This window comes from Netta rufina, assembly GCF_964035555.1.
Source record: "Netta rufina genome assembly, chromosome: 2".
In the NCBI taxonomy this organism is placed as follows: Eukaryota; Metazoa; Chordata; class Aves; order Anseriformes; family Anatidae; genus Netta; species Netta rufina.
The window spans coordinates 47,519,997-47,541,514 of NC_140124.1; the positions used below are offsets into that span (position 1 = coordinate 47,519,997).

General features: G+C 40.5%; 1 protein-coding gene across 1 annotated transcript; it reads right to left on the minus strand.

Annotated features, from left to right (window-relative positions):
• Positions 1 to 969: 969 nt before the first annotated feature.
• Positions 970 to 20,759, minus strand: LOC311206335 (uncharacterized protein; the record flags this gene model as incomplete). Its single annotated transcript, XM_084281615.1, has 14 exons — positions 20,664 to 20,759; positions 19,936 to 20,159; positions 17,962 to 18,346; positions 16,717 to 16,888; positions 15,720 to 15,898; positions 14,832 to 14,928; positions 14,294 to 14,435; positions 11,940 to 11,972; positions 9,782 to 9,934; positions 5,286 to 5,417; positions 4,018 to 4,402; positions 2,888 to 3,059; positions 1,643 to 1,821; positions 970 to 1,070 (listed from the first exon to the last, which is right to left on the minus strand). The coding sequence occupies exons 2-14, from the start codon at positions 20,110 to 20,112 to the stop codon at positions 970 to 972; spliced, it is 2,307 nt and encodes a 768-aa protein (XP_084137741.1). The 5' UTR covers positions 20,113 to 20,159; positions 20,664 to 20,759.
• Positions 20,760 to 21,518: the final 759 nt, after the last annotated feature.

Below are 21,518 nucleotides of genomic sequence, written 5' to 3' on the forward strand. Positions count from 1 at the left end.
CTATAAGAAGGCTGTACCAGCAAAGGCCTTGCAAATTATTCTCCAAAGAATAGTTCCATTGCTGCTGGACTTTCAGGAGTAGTTGGTCTAAAATGCTGTCTGCAGTTTGCCGCAGTTTGCTGTAGGTCTTGAGTGGCACCAAAATACGGGGCTACGTAATGACTAAAATGTCCTTTGGTTTAGTGTTACGTTGATCTGCCATTCTAAGAGGATGCAAACAGCATGAATCGTACCAATTTAAGACTAGACTCCTGAGTTTTTCACTGAAGTTCATGACAAAATATGGAAGTTTTTCACACAGAATCACTTTTTGTTATTTCAATAAATTAAAACCACTAAACCCATAAATTAAAACCATCTAATTAAAATCATACTTCTACATTTATTCTGTACAACATATATAGGCTAATTACATGAAACATTATCAAATTACTGTTTCCTCACACTAGGATAAACACTACTGATGTTAACATTAAATGCAAGCCACTTTACAGTAATACTTCATAAGGGATAGGACGATTTGTAAGAGCTGCTTGTATGCTTTCAGTCATGTTTTCCATCATAAGGAGGCGTGTCTTTTTGGTGGCACTTCCAATGTGAGGAGTTATTAAAACATTATCCATTTTTAACAAAGGGTGATCCCTGGGAAAAGAAAAGAAATGCTGAGGTATTCAATCAGAGAGCGTGCTTCTTCAGCACCTGCTGAAGATGCTTAAAATAGTAATTAAAAACTAATTGTATGACTTTAGTGTACTAAGAGTTCAAACTGATACCTGGCTTGCAGCTTTTTATTTAATAAATCTTTCAAATGAGTCAGCATGGATTTTGTTTGGCTGCTACAGAAGGACTGGGGACATCATTTCAGCAGGACTAGTGCACATGCATTATGTACAGGATTATTAACAAGATTATGTAATTTCTCACATGCCCATAAACTTGTATGCACACACATTAACTTAATTACATGCCCTACCTTGGCAAAGGTTCAGGATATGTCACATCCAGAGCAGCTGCCTTAATAACTTTGTTTTGAAGGGCTTCCACCAAATCATCCTGATCTACAACCAGACCTAGGTTACAGTAAGAAAGATACTCTCATTTTTGTATTCCACACAGTTCTTTCACCATCTTTTTTGGCATGATGGTTAAGCAAATTGTAGAGCTAGTGATGTTCACAAAGCAGAAATAGCAGCAGAGGGTGCTCAACCAGGGGGAGGAAGCTTGGGTACACACATCAGAGTTGGACAATTGGGAATATTAAAAGGCAGGATGTAGCAGCATAAAATAAAGTACAGCACCAGGCTTCAGAGTGAGCTTTGCCACCTAGATCTATGTTAGGAAGCACACTGCATTAAGTAGAGAAGAAAATAAAACGCTTAAGTAAGACATTATATAAATACACACGGGCTTCTGACACTCCAAACTCAGTAACATTTTAGAGACGTACTTACTCATTATGGAAATGCTTAAATATTTTGCTGAGATATGACCATGGGCTAAATAATCTAGTAATCAGAAATTTAATTGAAAATTTCAGAGTAACAGACTCTTTATTGGAGTTGGATTTTCCCAGGTCTTTCGATACAAAAACTTAATAAAACTACATTATGGTTCACTGGCAGTTATCTATACTGTACCCTACCTCTGCTGATGTTAATGAGAGTAGCTGTGGGTTTCATTAGCTGTAGTTCCCTCTTCCCAATCAGTTTGTGTGTCTGAGGTGTCAGGTTCACAGCTAGTATCACAAAATCTGACTGCTGGAGCAAATCATCTATCTTCTTACAGTAGATGGCTCCAACAGCATTTTCTTCTTCCTTGTTTCTGGGAGGGGAGGGAAGGGAGGAGGAGAAAATTAAAGTCTAATCGTAAGCAACAAGTTGTAGGAAAAGTTCAAATCAGCATTAGAGGAAATGCTTCTTCATTTTTTCATTAAGAAGCAGCTAGCTAATTACCTGAGTGAAATTCAATAAGGAAAAATTTTAAGCTCTGTTTCCCACAATATCAAGTGCACTATACAAACATGTGCAGTACTATACCCATGGGAGGAAAGTAAGAAATGCACATAAATGCAATGAATAAATAATAAAATAAATGCATTTATACCACAGCTTCCGGATGTAGGAATTGGTTCTTTTCCAACCCAAATGCAAAACCGATGTCTGACATGAATTCCCTTCCCTGTGAAAAGTAACTCATCTGAAAATTGCTGAGGAAACAGATGAGGCAGGGCAGGGCAATTTTCAGAAATCTGTGTCACCAGCACTCTGCTTCCTATGAGTATCAGCGCTGTCTCACTGAAACTACCTACTGTAGGATCAGACAGCGTTTTGATCCGTATCAGGATAAATCAGGGCGTGCATTGCCTTGCTCCCGCCAGGTTCCCACAGAAGTAAATGAGGCACGGTATGTGGGAGCAGGCCTTGCCAAACAGGTACACAGAAAGGCATGTGTGTTTCATACAGAAGACAGCCAAAGGGCTGGCAAGTCCAGTTCTCGTGGCCAGCTGATTCTAAAAGGATGACTGAGGTATTTCTACCTGCATCCCTGCTACATGTACGTCACAGCACCTCCCTGGTTTGGTCTCAGCCCAGCCCACTCACCATGAACCTGCCTGATGGCTTGGACTTTTGGATGAACCTGGCCATGGTCTCTGTGCTGAACACCTGGGCCCTGGCCAGAGAGGCCTCTGCCCTGCTGGCCATGTTATCACTTAGGGAGCAGCTCCCCTCGCTGCTTCCTAACATCTACAATATTCAACAGTAATGCAGAGAACACATCATCCTATCCTAACGTGGGGCATACGAGATTAATTTGTCAGTGAAAGCTATGAATAATGTTCAAAAGCAGTGACAAAGTAGACTTTTCATGGAGCTGTAACTGTTTTTACCTCTGTTTCCTGTTGTGGTACAATATTTTCATTTCAAAGGCTTTGGCTCTCTCAGCCACTTTGTAGCCAATGGTGCCCATTCCAATGATCCCTAGAGTAGCTCCAGAAACCTCAGCCCCCAGCCAATTGGCAGGGAAATATTCAGTGTCAGGGGAAACCGCCATTTGATAGCCTTCGGGGAAAGAAAAAAAAAAAAAAAAAAAAGGAAAATGTCATGTAAAGAATTGTACGGCTCCTGGCATCTGGTTACTTTTTATCATAACACAACACAGAAACAGAGGAACAATAACATAATGCTATTGTGTTTCTGGACAAGACTCAAAAAATGCTGCACTGGCAACACAATTTCTTACATTGATTCCTTGCTTGGGATATAAGTGTATCCAGACTCTTTTTGGAAGACAGGGAAAGGAAGGCCAAAGCAGCAACCTCACTTTGATGTACAACACCAAACCTACTCATAGTCTTTCTTTGTCTGCAGTACAAATTATTGTTCAATTAAAATGCACCTCAGCAATACAGCTTCCTACTCATGGAAGTTCATCACCAGCACTAATGTAACTGAAAGTGCCACAGATATCACCTATGCTGTAGGCACTGAATAATGTAACTGATGAAATATAGGTTGTAGTACCATCAAAAGACTTTCAGCGAAGCCAAAATATGTTTCCCAGCCATCTTACAGAAACAACATAGCTCACAGGGAGAAGAAATACAGTGCATGGTGGACAAATTTCTGGACAGTTTGTTCATAATGACTCAAATTGGTATCAGCTTGGCAAAGACAGGCTTCAGGGTTCCTTGCAAATAACTTTGTTTATTAAAACTTGAAAAGCAAGACTGCAGTGAACATGTAGAATGAGTAAGTGGCTATGGACTGAAGGAGAAGAAGCCTGAACTCAGGGCCATCTGGAAAAAGGAATGTATCTACCTTGATAATATATCTGTTCAGAAATTGAATACACCATGTGCAAGTTCTCATCATCAGCATGACAGATTAACATCTCCGTCTTCGTATTTTTCTGTATTGCTACTATTAAGCTTACCTTCACAGCAGCACACACTTTCTAATTCCATGTTTTGAACAGCCAGCTTTTCTTTAAAAAGGCCGAAAGCATTTCAGTTATTACCTTCCACAAGCCTCCTGGAGGATGCCAGCATCAAAGCCATCCCCAAGTCTGCAGTGTCAGTGGAAACAATAAATGGAGTGTTAGACACTTTCACACCATAGCGGGAGAGGAGGTTCAGGTCCAAATGGTCTATTCCCACTCCAGAGCTTGCAACTATCTTCAAGTTAGGTAGGCTCTGGAGTAATTCTTCATTAATAACTGGTTTGTGATACCACATATAAATAGCTCTGATCTTTTTGCCGAGAATTGTCTTGTTTTCATTATATTCTTTCATGGTGATGAGACAAAAATGTTCCTTCAGTAATTCAGCATGATCTTCATATACTCCATGCTTCTCTCCTATACAGTCAATTAGCACACAAGGCAGCTTCTGATCCTCCATGCCCTACAAAAACGAGAAACCAAGAGGACATCTCCTTAAGTGAGTCATTATACCTTTTTTAAAAATAGGAATCAACACGCCTTTTCTTACTTGATGATAGAGTTGGCTAAGGACAGTCACTTCCACACGCAGAACTTCTGTGTTCAGTTTTTACACAGCCTTGGTAATAAGACAAGAACACATTATTGTTTCTAGCATACCAGCCAGGCTAACACTTGACCAAAAGAGCTACCATATGTTACACCTGCTCAATGTTCAGTCCATTCAGAGGCCAGCGTCTTAATAATTTACGAATGTGGCCATAAGAGTTCAAAACTATCTTTTAGCCTCCAAGTTCTGCTTTTGATTTCCATATATGCAGTCACGTCGATTAAAAAAGCATGAATGAGATTATCTCAGGAAAAGCCTTGTTGAATAAAACCACTACAATTTGTTAACTACGGACTCTGGAGTTAGCAATTTACTTTCTCAATGTAAGATTGCCCTTTTCTTCCCCCTCAAATCTCCTTCAGTATCCTGACACCTCTGCTCGGAGGGATGAGCACCCTCCTTCCCCCCCAGCCCTGCAGCACGCATTTCACGGCTGTTTCAGCCGGCGGGGCGGGCTGAGCCCTGCATGAAGCCCCCTCTGCGGACTCTCGCCGCCTTCCCGAGGAGCCTGCAGGTGGAGCTGAAGACGAGAGCATTCCCGAAGGGCAGCCCGGCGCCTGGCAGGACTCGCCCTGGCCATGGCCCTGCGGGACGCCCCCAGCCAGGCCGGCTCCCCTCTCACCGGGGGCCGCTCGGCCCCGCTGAGGCAGCGCCGGGCTCGGGGCCGCCCTGCGGGCGCCTGAGGCGGGGCGGCCGCCGCCGGGCCCCGGCGGGCCGGAGCCCCCACAGCGCTCACCTCCGCCTCTCGCCGCCGCCGCTGCCGGGGAGAATCGGGGCTGAGGGGGAAGGAGGAGGAGCAGGAGGAGGTGCTGTCCCCTGGGAGAGGTGCCTGGGAGGAGGTCAGGCTGCCCGTGGCCTCGGCTGCTGCCTTCAGACCGTGTACATATATCTATTTGGTTTTTCAGAAGCGTGCTGCTTTTGTGCTGTTGATACTTTCAGAATAAAGAAGATTTTGCGTTAATGTCATGTTTGCTTTCCTTTCATCCATACCCTCTTTGAGTAGGAGGCATGGTCCTGTTCCTCTGGTGGGTCATAAAGCTATGTGCGCTTGAGTTACTGCTTCATGAGGAGTCTCTGACCGGCAGACACCCGTGACAGATCTCATTGCAAGCACGGAGAATACTCCCAGTGCTCCTCTGAGATCTAAGGAGCCGGGACAGGCTAAGAGTGGTCGTTCATGGCAGCTGTCACCCCTGTTATAGGCAGTCCTGTGTCTATCACAGATGAGAAATGTGTAAACGTTTTCCTGTCATGGTGACTTGCACCATAAATCACAGGTAACGGAGGCTGCTGAGTACTGCTTCAGTATTTTGTTCACTAAATACATGCTGGAGTGATTCCCCCTAATATAAAGGCGACGAGCAGCCACTCAAGGAGGGACCTGACCTGTGTAGCGAGAGCAGCTCAGGAGCCAGAAATCCCTCCTTCTGCCTGGGGCCAGGGGATCTCTTTTCTTTCCAAGCTGAGATATAGCTGTCACTTGCAAACTTCTGGGCTTCCCTTGGGCACTGCAACACTCTGAGATGGTGCAATCGTATACAATTGCATCTCCTCCAATTCTACCAAACACATTTGGATATGCTATACAGAGAAGCAATCAAGTTCAACACAAGGTCCTCTGTAAAATAACTAAGAAGAGATAAAGGATAATAAAAAAATGTAATAATTATACAAAATTATACAAAGCCATAAACTGTTATCCTCTTGATGACTTTGGAGTACATTTGTTCACATGGATTTCAAGTTTGCACAGTTAGACTTTAAACTAAAAATTCATTAACTAGCAAGACGGAGTTAAAGCGTATTAACTGGATTCCTAGTATAAGCAGGGTTTTTTGATCTTTCAAAAGACAACAACAAAAAAAAAGCAATAAACACTTAATGCTTACACATTTCATGTTCCACATCAACCTCTTGCAAGTCTGCTGATGAGGCATAATAGATGATCTTTTAACTTAGTGCTTATGCAAGAATGCCTGAGATCAAAGGACCATTGTAAAGCAGAAGACACAAGTTTGCTCTAGCTATAAGTCTAGGAAGAAAGTCTACCAAATTTTAGTACTGAAAGTAAAAAAAAAAGGGGGGGGGGGAACATTTCAAAGTACACTACAATACTTACCCTTTTATATATCAAATCAACAAATTTGGATCAACAAAATGAAAACACAATTAGCCAAAGAATAACCAAACAATAATAGTCAAAGCGATGTTACTGTTTTTTAAGCAAAAATCCAGGATTTATGCATCAAATGTTGAGAAAGTGCCTCTATGAGGCACCATGCTGGTAGACATGCCCATAGCCTCTGGGCCCAAGATATACTTCAGCTTTGTATTGGGGAAACAAGCCTGTGGGGAGCGAAAATTTTGGACAATACAGCAGGTCTAAGAAGGAGTGATGATTCAAGCCACTTCCACACATTCATGGTATGTTACATCTTCAGATAAAAGAATTGAGAGAAACACCGATGTAGTTTTAAAAAGTGATTTTGTGGAGTGGTTTACTGCTCCCCTGGCACACAAGTTCCTTCCTGTTGTTTCCTGCCGCCTACACTTCCCTTTGGCCTGTTATCAGTCCCAGCATCTGGGCTGCCTCCCATTCTTATTCAAAGCACTTTCACAGAAAAGCCAGGAGTGTAGGGGCTGTCTCTGCCAGACCTCTGCCTCCGGGCATCTGGCGGGGCTCACTCAGTGTTTAAGAGAAATAAGCACAGATGACAACGTGGGCAGTGAATCCGGGCAGGTGATGTCCAAAGCTGCAGCCCCAAAAAAACAGTCTGCAGAACTACCACCTGCACCTCTTGGTCAACTATGGCACTTAATTTGTAATAACAGTCTCTCTGATTGCTATTTTCAGGTAATAATCTGAGACAGAAAACAGAGCAGAAAGGTAGAGGAAGAAATTTTCACCATGTCTGATCTGCCTGCAGTACATGCACCAGCTGTGTGGTTCATGCAGCATGGTGCTGCACGCACCACAGCAGAAGCTGGCTCATGTTTTGTACTCAGGCCAGTGAACTGTTCTTAATATTACCTCAGCTGATGTTAATGAGAGTAACTGTGGGTTTCATCAGGTCAATCTCTCCTTTCCCAATCAGCTTGTGTGTCTGAGGTGTCAGACTCACCACCACCATTGCAAAATTTGCCTGTTGGATCAAAGCAACTATCTTTTTACAGTAAATGGCACCAACATCCTGCTGTTCCTGCTCTTTCCTGATGGGGAAATAAGAGATCACACTGCAACACCTACAGCCTGATTATCTCATCCATGAAACAAACCGGTGGCAGATTAAAGTGTGTTTAGTGTCAGCTGGCTGTTTAGGCCCTTATTCTGCAAGGTAGCAAGTCCTACTGCAGGGGATGGATTGCACGCTTGCCTCTCAGCCACTGTGGTGCAGGGTCCATTGGCTTATTTTAGTGCCTGTAAGTGGGCTAAGCACTGTGAAGGATGTCAGCACATGGTCTGTTCTCCAGGATCCTCTGTGGGAAAGGCGCACCTCACAGGATGCAGTAATCACTCAAAACAGAGTTGTCAGGTTCACGAGAATTCATCCATGGGACCTCTGAGTGTGCTGCTGGTCCTCATCCTGTTGCCATCATCCAGCAAGCCTGTCATTCGGTGATGAGAGGAATCAGCAAGAAAATGCTTTGGCAATTTATGATGGGCCCTGGCTGCTCCAGGACTTTCATGAAATAAAGTGTTCAATGCAAAACATTACCAAAGTAGACAGAGATTTTTAATTTGAACTTTTCACAGTAAAAAATGGTACTTGCCATTTCTGCTGTTCATTGTAAACTTAGCTGCCTGGACTTTGGGAACTAAGGAAGCAATGATAGGAGACTACATGTACAGCATTTTGCTCCTGATTGCAAGAGAATGACTTTGAATTATCTCACCCCTAATCTAGAAATAAAGAAAGAAGTAACATGAAGAAAATAACTTCAGTGTCACTTAGGACCACGTGTCTCCTAACATATCCATTTTGTTGTTTTCTTTTAGTGTCTGAGTCAATAAACAGTGAATAAGCGGGAAAAGAACAGACTGGAATTACCCCAGTTTTGTAGCACTCAGAATGCATCTTGCTTCAGCACACAACATGGAAATGTACTTTAAAATAGGTAGTTTTGTTGCACTGTGCACTGATAATTCGTCATTACACTCTTAGATGAATATCAAGGAGCAAAACATATTAAACAGAGGAAGGTATTGAAGACTAGCAGGAAAAAAATAATAATTTGTGCTTTATTTTCTCTTTATGGTTTATAAATTCTGAAAGATCACTTTATAAATTCTCAAGAACTGAAGGAGGGAGTTTTCTAGTATTTTTTTTTCCTATGTGGGTTTGCTCAGTTGTTATAATTTCTGAAGTAACAGTAATTTCAAATATGGCTAGAGATTTCCAGACTTATGGCTAGAGATTTCCATCCTTGTGGTTTGGCTAGAACTAGCTAGAGCAGCAACACTTCTGCTGCAGTCTATGTACGGCGAAAATCACTCAAAGACAGTGGTACTAGTACTGCAGATTCTCCCTTCAACCAGGGAGGAGTAAAGCTGTCTCAGGGTAAGTCACGATCTATAGCAGTAAATATTTACTCTTCTTCTTGGCTTCACCCAGTCTGGTTGCAGATGTCTTAAGTTGTACATGGGAACCTTTTTCACCTTTATATCAGAGCCCCCTGCCAAATCTCTAACTAAGCTCAGATTCCCAGATGTGCAATTTAAACGGGGCAAGTAATAAAGAGTGAAATCCAGTTAAATATTTGGCAAAGTTCTTACGGACTTGAAGAGAAACAAGGTTTTCTCAAGATCAGATCAGCAATCATTTAATCAGTCCTCAGATTTTCCTAAGTATTCCCTTTCTAATTCTTCAGTCACTCAGAATTTCAGCAAGATCAATCCTGAACTTTGACATATGGGAAAAAAAATAAACAAACAGCAGAGTTATATGTCACTATGGTAAAACGTAAGAATTAAAAAGGTATAAGCTTGATTTTCCTTTTTCTGCTCACTTCTCCAGAAAACCATAGAAATTCTAACATTAAAGCTAAATTAACTTCTCAAGTGTTGTTTAATCAGTAAATGATGCAAACACAAGACTGTTTTGATGCAACCATTCTTTTCTTTTCTCTTAATCCTGGCCCTATTCTTCCATTCCTTGCTGTGCTGACATAATTCCTTGAAATGGAAGTACAGGCTATCTAAAAGGCAATTTCTGCTGTAATTAGGGTCTTCACCTCTGTGTCCTGTTGTGGCACAAAAATCTTCATTTCAAATGCTTTGGATCTCTGTGCAATCTTACACCCAATGCTGCCTGTGCCAATGATTCCCAGAGTAGCTCCAGTAACTCGAACTCCTAGAAAATAAGCTTCACAGTGAACTTCAGTAAACTTCAAGTACACAAAAACCATTCCAATATGAAAACTGAATGGGGTCCAACACAGAGGAACAAGAAAAAATAGTCTATGCTTGAGGTGCTACTACAACACATATGTTTAACATTCACAAACACAGTTTTAAATAGCAATGCTTTTTGTAATCTCCTAGGTTATTCCCTAATATATCATCTTTCCCTGCCATGTGTGTGATGTTCCCCACTTGTTCTCACCATACAACTAAATGCCTTTTGATGTAATCTCCCCTAAAAATCCCTTTAGTGCTTTAGACTCAGAAGAGTATTGACCTGTTCTGCATCAGTACTCAAAACAATTATTGCCAATAACGCTGCAGAGGTTGGAAATGTTATGAGGAGAATAACACCAGATATTGGTCATGCTATTTAGAATAAGAGCAGGTTTCCTGTTCATCTCTGCCACTCTTCTTTGACAGGGAAATGTGACTTCTTTAAAAATCACTTCTCAGTAATTTCCACAGATTATCTGTCAAACCTGCAAAATTGTGTATGGTTACACAAACAGAAAATAAACTTACATGCACAAAGAAACAGAGTTTATTAGCCTGCTACTAAGGTGAAAGGCTTCTGATGTTTCAGTCTTACAATGTTGCCAGCTCTTCTAAAACGTAAGCAAAATATTATGAAAGTGAAAATAATAATAATAATAAAAATATTTCTCTACATATTATATATATATACACATATGCCATATATATGCCATATATATATATATATATATATGCCACAGGATAAAAACTCAGTCATGCCAGAGCAGAGAAATGCTGCCAGGGATAGTTTATGGAGGTGGAAACAAGTCATTAATCTCCCCTTTAATATGTCTCCTTCTTCTGAGGTAGAAAAAGATCTGGGGGGAGACACTTATCACTCCTTTGAGTTTCTATGAATCCTGTGGTAGAGGAGGCAAATCAAAGGCAGGTAAATTTAACAGGATAAATCTGAAGGATCCATTCCTGAAGCAGAAGACATTCTAACCAAGCCAAGGATAGGTCTATCAGGGAAAACAGCAATAAAAAAAATGAATAAATAAATAAATAAATGAAACTGGAAAGGATGCTACTAGCAGAAACTGGAGCAGCCTGCCTTGTCAGTCCCTGATGCCTCTTAAATTACTCAATTCCAGCCTCTAAGATCAAGCCCTGTCCACAAATGACAAAGTCATATTTGAGTACACCATGATAAGATTCTGCTCAAGTATTTTCAACCCAGGCTGGTGACCTGTGAAAAATTAACCTCTTTGATTTTATTTATACGTGGTTGAAATATGTGTTTGTGTATAAAGTAACAATTTTGATATATTTATGATATATAAAATATAGGAAGTGCTGGAGTTGCCATCCTTGGAGGTATTTAGTGCATGTGACACTTAGGCATGTGGTTTAGTGGTGGACTTGGTAGTGTGAGGTGATGGTTGGACTTGATCTCATGGGTGTTTTCCAATCTAAATGATTCTGTGATATCAAAATACAAATTATTCTGTTTGCTAACCCAACATGCTTATTTTTTATGTTTGATTGCACTATGAATATCTCCAGATAAACAACTCCATTAAAGTCAAATTAATGGTATGTAAATCTTGTATGATTTCTAGAAGCTACAAAAGAACTGAAATGTTACCTTCTAGCAGTTATGTCTTCTAGCAGATGTCATCAACAAAGCCATCCCTGTATCTGCTGTGCTGCTAGAAACAGCACATGGAGCATTAGCTATTTTCACATCAAAACTACCTACAAGTTTCAGATCCAGGTGATCCATTCCTACTCTAAAATTTGCAATCACTTTCAAGTTTGGCAGGCTTTGGTAGAAGTCTTGGTCAATGACTGGTTTGTGCCACCACAATTAGATTGTATGGACCTTTTTACTCAAATGCTTTCTGTCTTCAAGAAATTTCTTCACAGTGATGAGGTAGAATTGTGTTTTTTTTTTTCAGAAACTCCATGTGGCCATGCAAGTATCCCAGGTATTCCACCAATTTCATTTACCAAAAGTCCAGAGAGCACTCCTCCTTCCATAATCTGCACAAAGAAGAAAGACATAGTATCAGAAGAATTGCACATAATTATTTCCAGACATTTTAAAGAATCATCATTTTCTTGTCCTGTTTCATGACAACTGTGACAAGAAATCTTATAAACCACATATTTGAACAGAGAGGTAAATGAGCCAAGAAAAGAAATCACCCCTTTTAGTATACCATCAATTATACGCAACTGAGACAGGGAACAAGATAAAGGATGTTGATTCCGTAGGTCTTAGCTAGCACAATTGTATGTTGTATAATTGTATGTAAAAGACTGTATGCATAGATAATAGAACCAGCAAGAACTGGCTTGACTGCTGAAGTCTGTCAAAGAAAGGAAAGGTCAGGAGTTTAGCAGCAAGGAAGACTTCTGGCCTTCATCAAAAGACCACCAGAGTACACTGGAGGACCACCCAAGGACTCCAGTATGCATGCGAATAGAAGCGGGAACCTATGTTAATGAATCTTCGGAGTTGAATATGCAAGAGCCTTACAGGAAATGAGTTGAATATGTATTTGTCCCACTAATATAAGCACACTGCCAGTAACCCTTGGTGTGTGTGTGTTAGGCGGAGCGATGCCTCCCACACCCGGTGCCCTAATGAAGAATACCTGCTTCATAACTAGTTATTGAGTTTTCACTGTGTTACAACAAAGAAGCAAAATGAACAAACCAAAACAAAATAAAAACCAACACCCCAGTATCACATAGTGAAGTCTGAACAAGTTCTGTCCCTTAGGGGCTGTAAAGTTTTATATCACTGTCACCAGGGTCAAAACATGCAATTATTTCTGATTAATTACTGAGTTTCAGACCGTAAGTATTCTGGTGTACAAATCTCCTTTCCTACCCTGAGATCATAAATTACTCTGTCTAAATATCTTACATTGAACCAAATCTTAAAATTCCTGAAAATAAATTCATTTCCTGAAAATAAATTGCATAGATTTGTCATGAACTTTGTGCTACAGGTTAATTTTTAAATGTTTTATTGCAGAGACTTTTGCAGCTTCATGTCCTGAAGAGACACCAGTGACTTCTTAACTGCAGCGCTTTCTCTTGAGGCGATCAGAAATTAACAATATAATAGTTGCTTAAGCAAGCACTTTCAAACAAGGATTTAAGCACTTGAATTATTTTTTTTTTCCCCCTTCAGGAATCAGAGACCATCTGTTTAAGGGTTAAAGGCAGTCTGGGAATAGACAGCTGTTTAAAAAAAAATAGACCTTTTACAGTCACCATGAATTTTCCATAGCAATTCAGTAAAGAGCTGCCGGTGGGGAGAGGGCAGGGCAGTGTTCAAGGTCTGAAAATCTTGGAATCCCCTATAGCAATGCCGACTGCTGCCTTGTTAGCAGTATTTCACTATTTGCATGTGAATGTCTTGCTCTTAGCTTGTCTAAAGTTACTGTGCTAAATCTTCATTTTACCATCACATCAAGAAGCCTCACCGTATTCCAGAATAATGAAGAGTCTTCATGGTTGTATGGAGGTTACAAATATTTTACTGCATTTTCTAATTGTATTGCTTGCTGATAGGAAGGCAAATGCAAGAAAAAAAAGCCTTTGGCTGGAAGTTAGCCCTGATCACAAATTTTGCTTTAGGCTGTGCCCTCATCCAGTTGATTTCACTGCTAGAACTACCACTGTTTCATGCTCAACAAAGAAAAAAAACCAAACACATAATTGCTGTCTGCAGAGAGGAACTAAATTTACTGTGAGGATCCTGTCAGGTAAATCAAAGATATTTTTTCAGTGGCTGGCTTCACTTTGATTTGACATGTAGATGATGCAGAGTTCTTCTTACAGTAGAAAACCTTAGGACTAAAATAATTTCAAAGGAGTTTGCTTTGTTGAGAGTTTTGACATCCAAATAGAATATTGAAATATTGGCTAAAAAGAGTTTCGGGATATGGTAACGTTTCTGTAGGATATTAATGCTCGATTCACCTTAAATATATTTGAGAGTCTCATGCTAACTGCTCAATGCACTTGCTTATCATTATTGTACTTGCAAGTACTAGGAACAACACACGGATACTCATTGAAATAATGAAGATATCGAAGCACATAACTGCTCAGTTTAAAACCTTCAAACAAAATCCTTTTATCAATTTTTTATTTTTCAGAATTGTAAATGACAATACAGGGTAAGTCGAGTGAGATGACAGCTTTGCAGTATCATGACAACATCATCAGTGCAGAAACAGTTACTTTTTTAAAAAAAAAATTAAAAGTGGTACTGTAGGAAATAGTGCCTTCTTATAGATAAGAGATTTAGCAGTGTCATCTGGCCCACATCATTTGTGAAACACTTCACTTGGAATGGGTTGACCATTGAGAACTGCCAGAATATTTGCTATTGCTTCTTCTGCCATCATCTGGACGGCTTGGACTGTTGCAGTTCCAATGTGAGGGGTTATAATGATGTTATTTAATTTTAACAAAGGATGATCTCTGCAAGAAACAGAACAAACAGAATGCATTACACATCGAATTTACTCTGTTGCTGTTACATGCCAGTTGTTAAGGACCAAACCGCAGGAAACAGCAATGGCATGTGAAGGTAAAGGTGCCACACACACAGGATGGGCAGAAAACTGTGGGAAGCTCACTTCCCATTTGTCCTTCCTCTGTATTGGTGTTGTTGTCTAGCTTGTCAGTCAGGTTGGCAAAGAACTTCTAGATTTGGGGAGGGGCACAGTTTGTCATTTACTTGTGATTGTTCAAGATAAACTGAGGTTCTGCTCTTAAACAGTGAGACACTCCCCATAGAGATCAAGATTATGAGCACACCTTTGCTCACAGTTTAAAACATTGCAGATTAACAGAATGGAAAACAGGTTTCTCTACCTTGGCAGAGGCTCAGGGTATGTCACATCCAGAGCAGCAGCCCTAATGACGTTATTCTGGAGAGCTTCTACCAATGCATCTTGATCAATAAGTGCACCTGTATTGAAATAATATCTTTCTATCATGACAAGTTAATGAACGCATTTTTACCTGGCAGCAGGAAAAGGTCTCAAGACTCCAGTGAGAAAAATTAAAGGATCTTTGTTTTGTTAGAAACTAGAATGTCCGTCTAATAACCATTAACCAAAGAAAACATAATGAGATTTTATTTATTAACCTTTAATTTGAGGTGTATTTTGGTCTAATGCATACATTTTTTCCTGGGATGTCAGAGATCTTAGTATTTTCCTCATTTTGATGCCTACTTCCTGTATTATTCTATAGTATTGCTTCCTGTGTTATTATATGTAGAAAATAACTTAATTCCTTTGAGCTTTTCACTCTTTTATCTCTGTTTTGTTTACTGATTTATAGTCTCTCCAGGTCTGCTCTTATATATATTTGTTCAGTACCAGCAGATCTGTAATCCCATATCAGGTTTCTTTTCCACATAGCTGCTCCAGTTGAAGCTTATGTTTTCCTTTGTACCCCGTTCATCATCCAACCTTTGATGAAGAGTAATGTTATTTCCACTATGAAAAAAGATGTCTTCAAGTTAAGGCTACAGAGATGCAGAACATCTGCTGGACATTTCCATATTCCATAGGACCTTTGAACACATGGTATCTGAATTACGGCAAGTCACTAATTTGTATATTTCCAGCTATTTTGTGACTCAAACAACACAGGGATATCACAGACTGACGCTGGAGTGTGGAATGCCAACATAATCAGGTAAAACACAACCTTAACTATGGAGCCATAACCGGTTCTGGTAGATATTCCTACCTCGGCCAATGTTTATAAGAGTGGCTGTGGGTTTCATCAGCCCCAGCTCCTTTTTCCCAATCATTTTGTGAGTCTCAGGAGTCAGGTTCACAACCAGCATAACAAAGTCAGATTGCTGCAGCAAGTCTTCCATCTTCTCACAGTAGTGGGCATCAACTGCCTGTTCCTCCTCTTTTCTTCTGAAGGAAAAATGCATATCCAATTTGACACAAATACTTTGAATCGGCTTTAACAATCAATCAGTCCTAACAAAGAACTTGAGCAGCCTTAATATTAAGAGGTCTGAGGCCAGGATAAAGGAAAAGACATTGATAAGAACAGATAGCAGAAGGGAGGGAAGGATGTGGCCTTGAAAGAACAACAGGATTGAGGAGTGGTAGGACACTGGTAGAGTTGCATAAATGTGAAATCAAAGCACATAGGTGATATTAGGTATAGGGGGCTGGATATGCAGAAGGCCCCTGTTTCTTTCTCTCCTGCTTCTGTGCCTATACAGTCCCTGTAGACTCTCTCTTTGCTTGACATGTCAGGTCTTGTGGTGGAAAAGGGATAAAGAGGAAGAAAAGAAAGAAACTATAAAATGATGTGAAGTTAAGATCCTTGGCATTAGTGTGGTGACTGAACTGTCTGGGCTGAGGAAAGGGGTGACAGCTTGAGGGACAGCCTGGGCTGGGCCAGGGATGTTGCCAGAAGCCTGAGAGAAAATTTTGGCAGGACAGGGTCTGGTTTGTCTCAGCTACACCTTAAAAAAGGTTAGCACAACCCTTTCTCCAAAAGTACAAATAGCTAACTAGAGAGGAGTGAGCACAAAGGTGAGGAGGAGGTGCTTCCCAGCAGGAGCAGCAGGGAAGCAAAGTGAGGATGTGGAGGCACGGTGATATTTCCTCATGTGGCTTACAACTGTCACAAATGACTACGAAGAACAGGGACACAGACCAGAGCTTCCAACACTGCCCCCAGACTAATTTAACTACACACAGGAAATAAACATTTTTACCTCTGCTTCCTGTTGTGGTACAGGATCTTCATGTCAAAGGCTCTGGCTCTCTGAGCCACTTTATACCCAATTCTGCCCATCCCGATGATCCCAAGAGTCGCCCTGGAAACTTCAACTCCCAGCCAGTCAACAGCAAAATACTTTGTGTGTGGAGAAATTGCTATCTGGGAGCCTGAATGTAAAAACACGCTGAGTGGGTACAAACCAATCATAAATTCAGGTTGGGAATCAGAGGAAAAAAAATATCTCACTGTTACAGCAGGGTTCAGAAATACTGTTTAAAAAATGTCCTAACTAATTTAAAGATGAATTTTGACCAGTTTATGGACAGGCCTGGATGGTGCCATTCCCTGCAACAGCCAAGACCGGATCCAGTGACACAGAAGGGCTTCCAGAAGGTGGTATCCTCCTGGGAGGAATTGCCTCCTCAGGAAATTAACCTTTAGTGACTGGAATATTTTTTCTGAAGATCAAAACTAGCTTCTGGGTCATTTACCACCCCACAAGCATTGACTTCACATTTTTTTAGCACGGACAAATCTCATAATCTATCTGCTGGACCATAAACCAAAACAGCTGTACTGCTTGAGTGAGGTTGAAAGTACGCCGCAGATTCCAGCTCTGCCAGGGATCTCTGTGAGGCTTTATACATCAGACTCGAGGTTCAGCAAGATGCAACAGTGGTAAACATCAAGGGAAAAGAGGAGTAACTTCATACTCAGGTATGCAGCAGTGATAACAGAAATTCTGAGTCTCAAGGCAGAGGCAATCTTGTCCCTGTTGTCTCTCTTTCTTGTCTCTACTGACACCTTCCTCCCCCAAAGGGCATTACACAGCAAGGGCATGGGGAGAAAGGATCTACATTTAGGCACATAACTTAAGGTTGGTGGTGCAGTTTGGAATAACATTATCAAAAGGATTATCAGCTATTTCACTAATAATGCTGGTACTACTCTCAGAATAAAACCCATTGGTTTAGACAAACTCTTCACAGAAACAGGAAAAAATGAAGTGCTATACTCATTCCTGCTCTAGAGATGCAACTGAAACAGTTTTACTCTTGTCACTATTGCCTTAAAGAGAAGTGGGACATGAGAAAAGAAGAGGCCTCTGAAAACTGAGTCCTCAGAAAGTTTTTTTCTTGTAAAGGCATCCCCAATATCGATTCTGACAGATCATCTGTAACATAGGAACGTGAGATATGCCAAAGAAATACATAAGATCCAGGAAGATTTAAAATATTACCTTCAACTAGTCTTCTGGCAGAGGCCAGCATCAAGGCCATTCCTATATCTGCTGTAGAGTCAGCAACGGCATGAGGGGTATTGGTGACTTTCACACCGAAGTTAGAAATCATTTTCAAGTTTAAATGATCCACTCCAACCCCAGAGTTTCCAATTACCTTTAAATTAGGCAAACTTTCTAGAAGTTCCTGGTCAACAGTTGGCCTGCACTCAGACACAAAAACGGACTGGATTTTTTTGCTCATTTCTTTTTTGTTTTCAAGAAACTCCTTCATGGTGATAAGGCAAAAGTGTTTTTTCAAAAGTGCTACAATATTTTCTTGCACACCATAAGTTCCTCCAATATCCAGAATCAAAAGACCTGGCAACTCCTGTTCTGACATGGCCTACGATAGAGGAATAGGAGAAATACACTGTTGTTTAGTAGAACATCCTTAAAACAGTGACGGTGCATTGATCATTTAAATTCACATCTGTAAAATAGGAAGGTAATGGAACCTAATACTCCTTTTAATAATACAGAATAAATCCACTATCACGTGATACTAGCATGTTCTTACATTAGAAATGTTCCAGTATCTTCATTAAGTGCTGAATTAGGCTGTAACACCAAGGAATATCCACCCCATTGGATCTAAGTCCAGTTTAATTCCTACTAGGTGCTCTTAAATAGTTTCATTTTAGTCCTGAATTCATACTGATTTCATACAAATCTGGTAGCTTCTCAGTCTTATTCACAAATTTATTATATGAACAGTGGTATGAAACTTCTGCTGGAAAATTGCTGAAAGCTTCCTGTCTATTGATTACAGCTGGTGAAGCTGTAGGTAGTGTAGGGAGGCACTGGGGCTCAGACAGGTCTGACAAACATCTGTCTTGAATGGTTCGGGTCTAAAAAATTTGCACAATGAAGGATCATCCTTGGACAACTGCTACACTGCTTGCCTTCAGTGTTTTAAATATCTTCACCTGAACTTACTTCCTGCAAAATTTAGCAGTAAAAGTCAATCTTTTGGACACCTGTGCCTACTTGCTGAACCACTGGGGAAGAGCACTAAAGGTGACAGTGTAAGTCCCATTGATAACAGTCCTTGATACTAAAATTTTTCAGTTTCCCAGAAATTTTTGAGACCAGTCTTGCCTGCAACAGACCATGCAAATATATTGTATCCTGCAACCATACAGCAAAGAAATATTGAGTTCTTAAATATATCTCATCTATTTCTTGCCAACTGAAGTCTTTTGAAATCAGCCAGCCCACCATGGTTGTGAAAATTGTCCAAATTTCCCCAGCTGTAGTCTGTGTATTTCTTAGAGTATCACACAACATGGCCTTAGAAGGCGAAATTAGATTTAATTCTCCAGAAATGACCCATAAAATAAAAGACAAGATTTAATGTCATATTGTGACAGCATTAGCCAGCTTTGTGATGCTACTGAAGAAGCTTATTCAGACTGGGTGGCAACTAAATCTTCTGCAGTTACATCATGGAAAACTGAAAACTGTTTAGGTACTGGACATGCTCACTTGGCTGGCAGATGCCAGTAGAGCAGGATTGTGTTAAGCCATTTGCTTTCATCACCATTTCCTTCTCTGGTAAAATATACCACTCATGATGGTCATAGTCAAACCCACGTTTATTTTAGAAGCACTTTCTAAACTTTGGAAAAGTTTATAGACTCATAGGGAAGCCACAGTACAACACATCAAGAGCTGATTTAACTTTAAACAAACCATCTTGTTCACACAAAACAGGTTAAGTCACATATAATTACTCTGCTCATTACTGTGGATACACTGAGTAAGCCACGGTTTCAGCCATGTTTGATGTGGACAGGAACAGACTGCAGCCTTGGTTCAAGAACTGGGCTTCTGCAAGTACCAAGTACAATATTAAAAAATTATATTGATAGCAGTACTGTAAATACATTTAAGGAAATCTTGAAGAGGGAAAGGGGCTCTCCAGATACTAACCTTGGTCTGAAGAGCACTACCTGCACCTGTCTTGTACCTCTGTCTGTATGCCACACTTCTGTGAGGGCGATGTCCATGTGAAGCAATAACTGGATGAATACCTTTATAAGCCAAATTTGGCTGGCCAGCCATCAAGTGAATAGATTTTAACAGATTGAATGCTTTGCTCCTGAGCATAATTATTCAGATATAGGATGTCTTGTCCAGTGTGCTAAATGTAACACCTGTTAAGCATATGACAATTTTGGTTTTGGACTAGTATCATCTGCAGTAGTGCCGACTTTTTTTTTTTTTTTAAGCTGTCTCTCCACTCATTTTCTATTTACATAAAATTATCTGCTTTCATGTATCTATACATCCATAACCAGATATAACATATTGTTATAATGTATGTGCACTGATATCAAGTTCAGGTCCTTGCACTGCAGAAAAAAAAACTCTGAATATGTGACTGATTGAGACAAATAGGCAAATAAACAGGACTACTTGTAGTTATTAACTTCAGTGTCACTGTTTTCTTACGCTAGCCTTATTTCTTATTTGGAGCTTGATTTGCTACTTACTTTCAGATTCATTGACTGTCACTGCTCTATGACTTCATTTAGCCGAATCGTAGCAAAACAAACCTCCACATTTTTTCCTCTCTCTGCTTTCAATTGAAATTAACAGTGCATTTTACCCAGAATAAATTCCTCCCACTTACTTAATTACAGAAGAAAACTAATTACCTTGATAACCACCAAAGAATTAATCTGGACCGGTTCCTTTCTGACGATGTTTTCTTTACAGCTAAATCTCGCGGCTCCCGGAGGAAGCAAACCCGAGCAATTTCCTGGTTACTTGCAACACGCAGACCCTAGCCCCCTCTGCCACCTCCGTGCCAGGGCCAATAGCTGCTTGCAGTTCCATTCCGCCAGCAGGGGCACGTCCTCCCACGGAAATTTCAGCCCCTGGCTGCTACATGCGCTTGCTTAACTCTTGCTCTGCCTGGTTTTGTCTGGAGGGTATATATATCTGGAAAAGTCTCTGAACACTTCCAGAGAAAACCACGACATGCGGCAGAAAACTGACACAGCCTGGCCCCCGGGTGGGAGATCACCACTTGCTTCTGTGAGGCCATGTGAAACAAGAGTGCCCTTATCTGAAATGAACCTAACTTCTCCTCTCAGTTTTGAAACTTAATTTTCTAGAAAGGACATCCTTTCTGATACTGTAGAACAAGCACCTTTTGGTACTTTTTTTTTTTTTTTTTTTTTTTTGAGAGAGAGAGTTTTGCAATTCTGTGGAAAATAATTTGGTACAAATTCCACCTACCCTTCTAGGACTATTCTCCAAAGCACAAGTTCAGGTTTGTGTGGATTGTGTTGAAAATATGCATTTCATTTCTCCTTGCCTGCTGCAAGCTAACCTTTTGAAAGAGTTCACATATACATGTATATATGACTTTCAGATAAAGTCATATATACATGTATATGTGAAAGCCAAAAAGATAGGCCTGAGATGCCTTCTCTCAAATATCAACTCAGTTCTTTCGAAACCTAATGCTGGTAATGCAATTGTCCTGGTTTCACTACTGATAACTT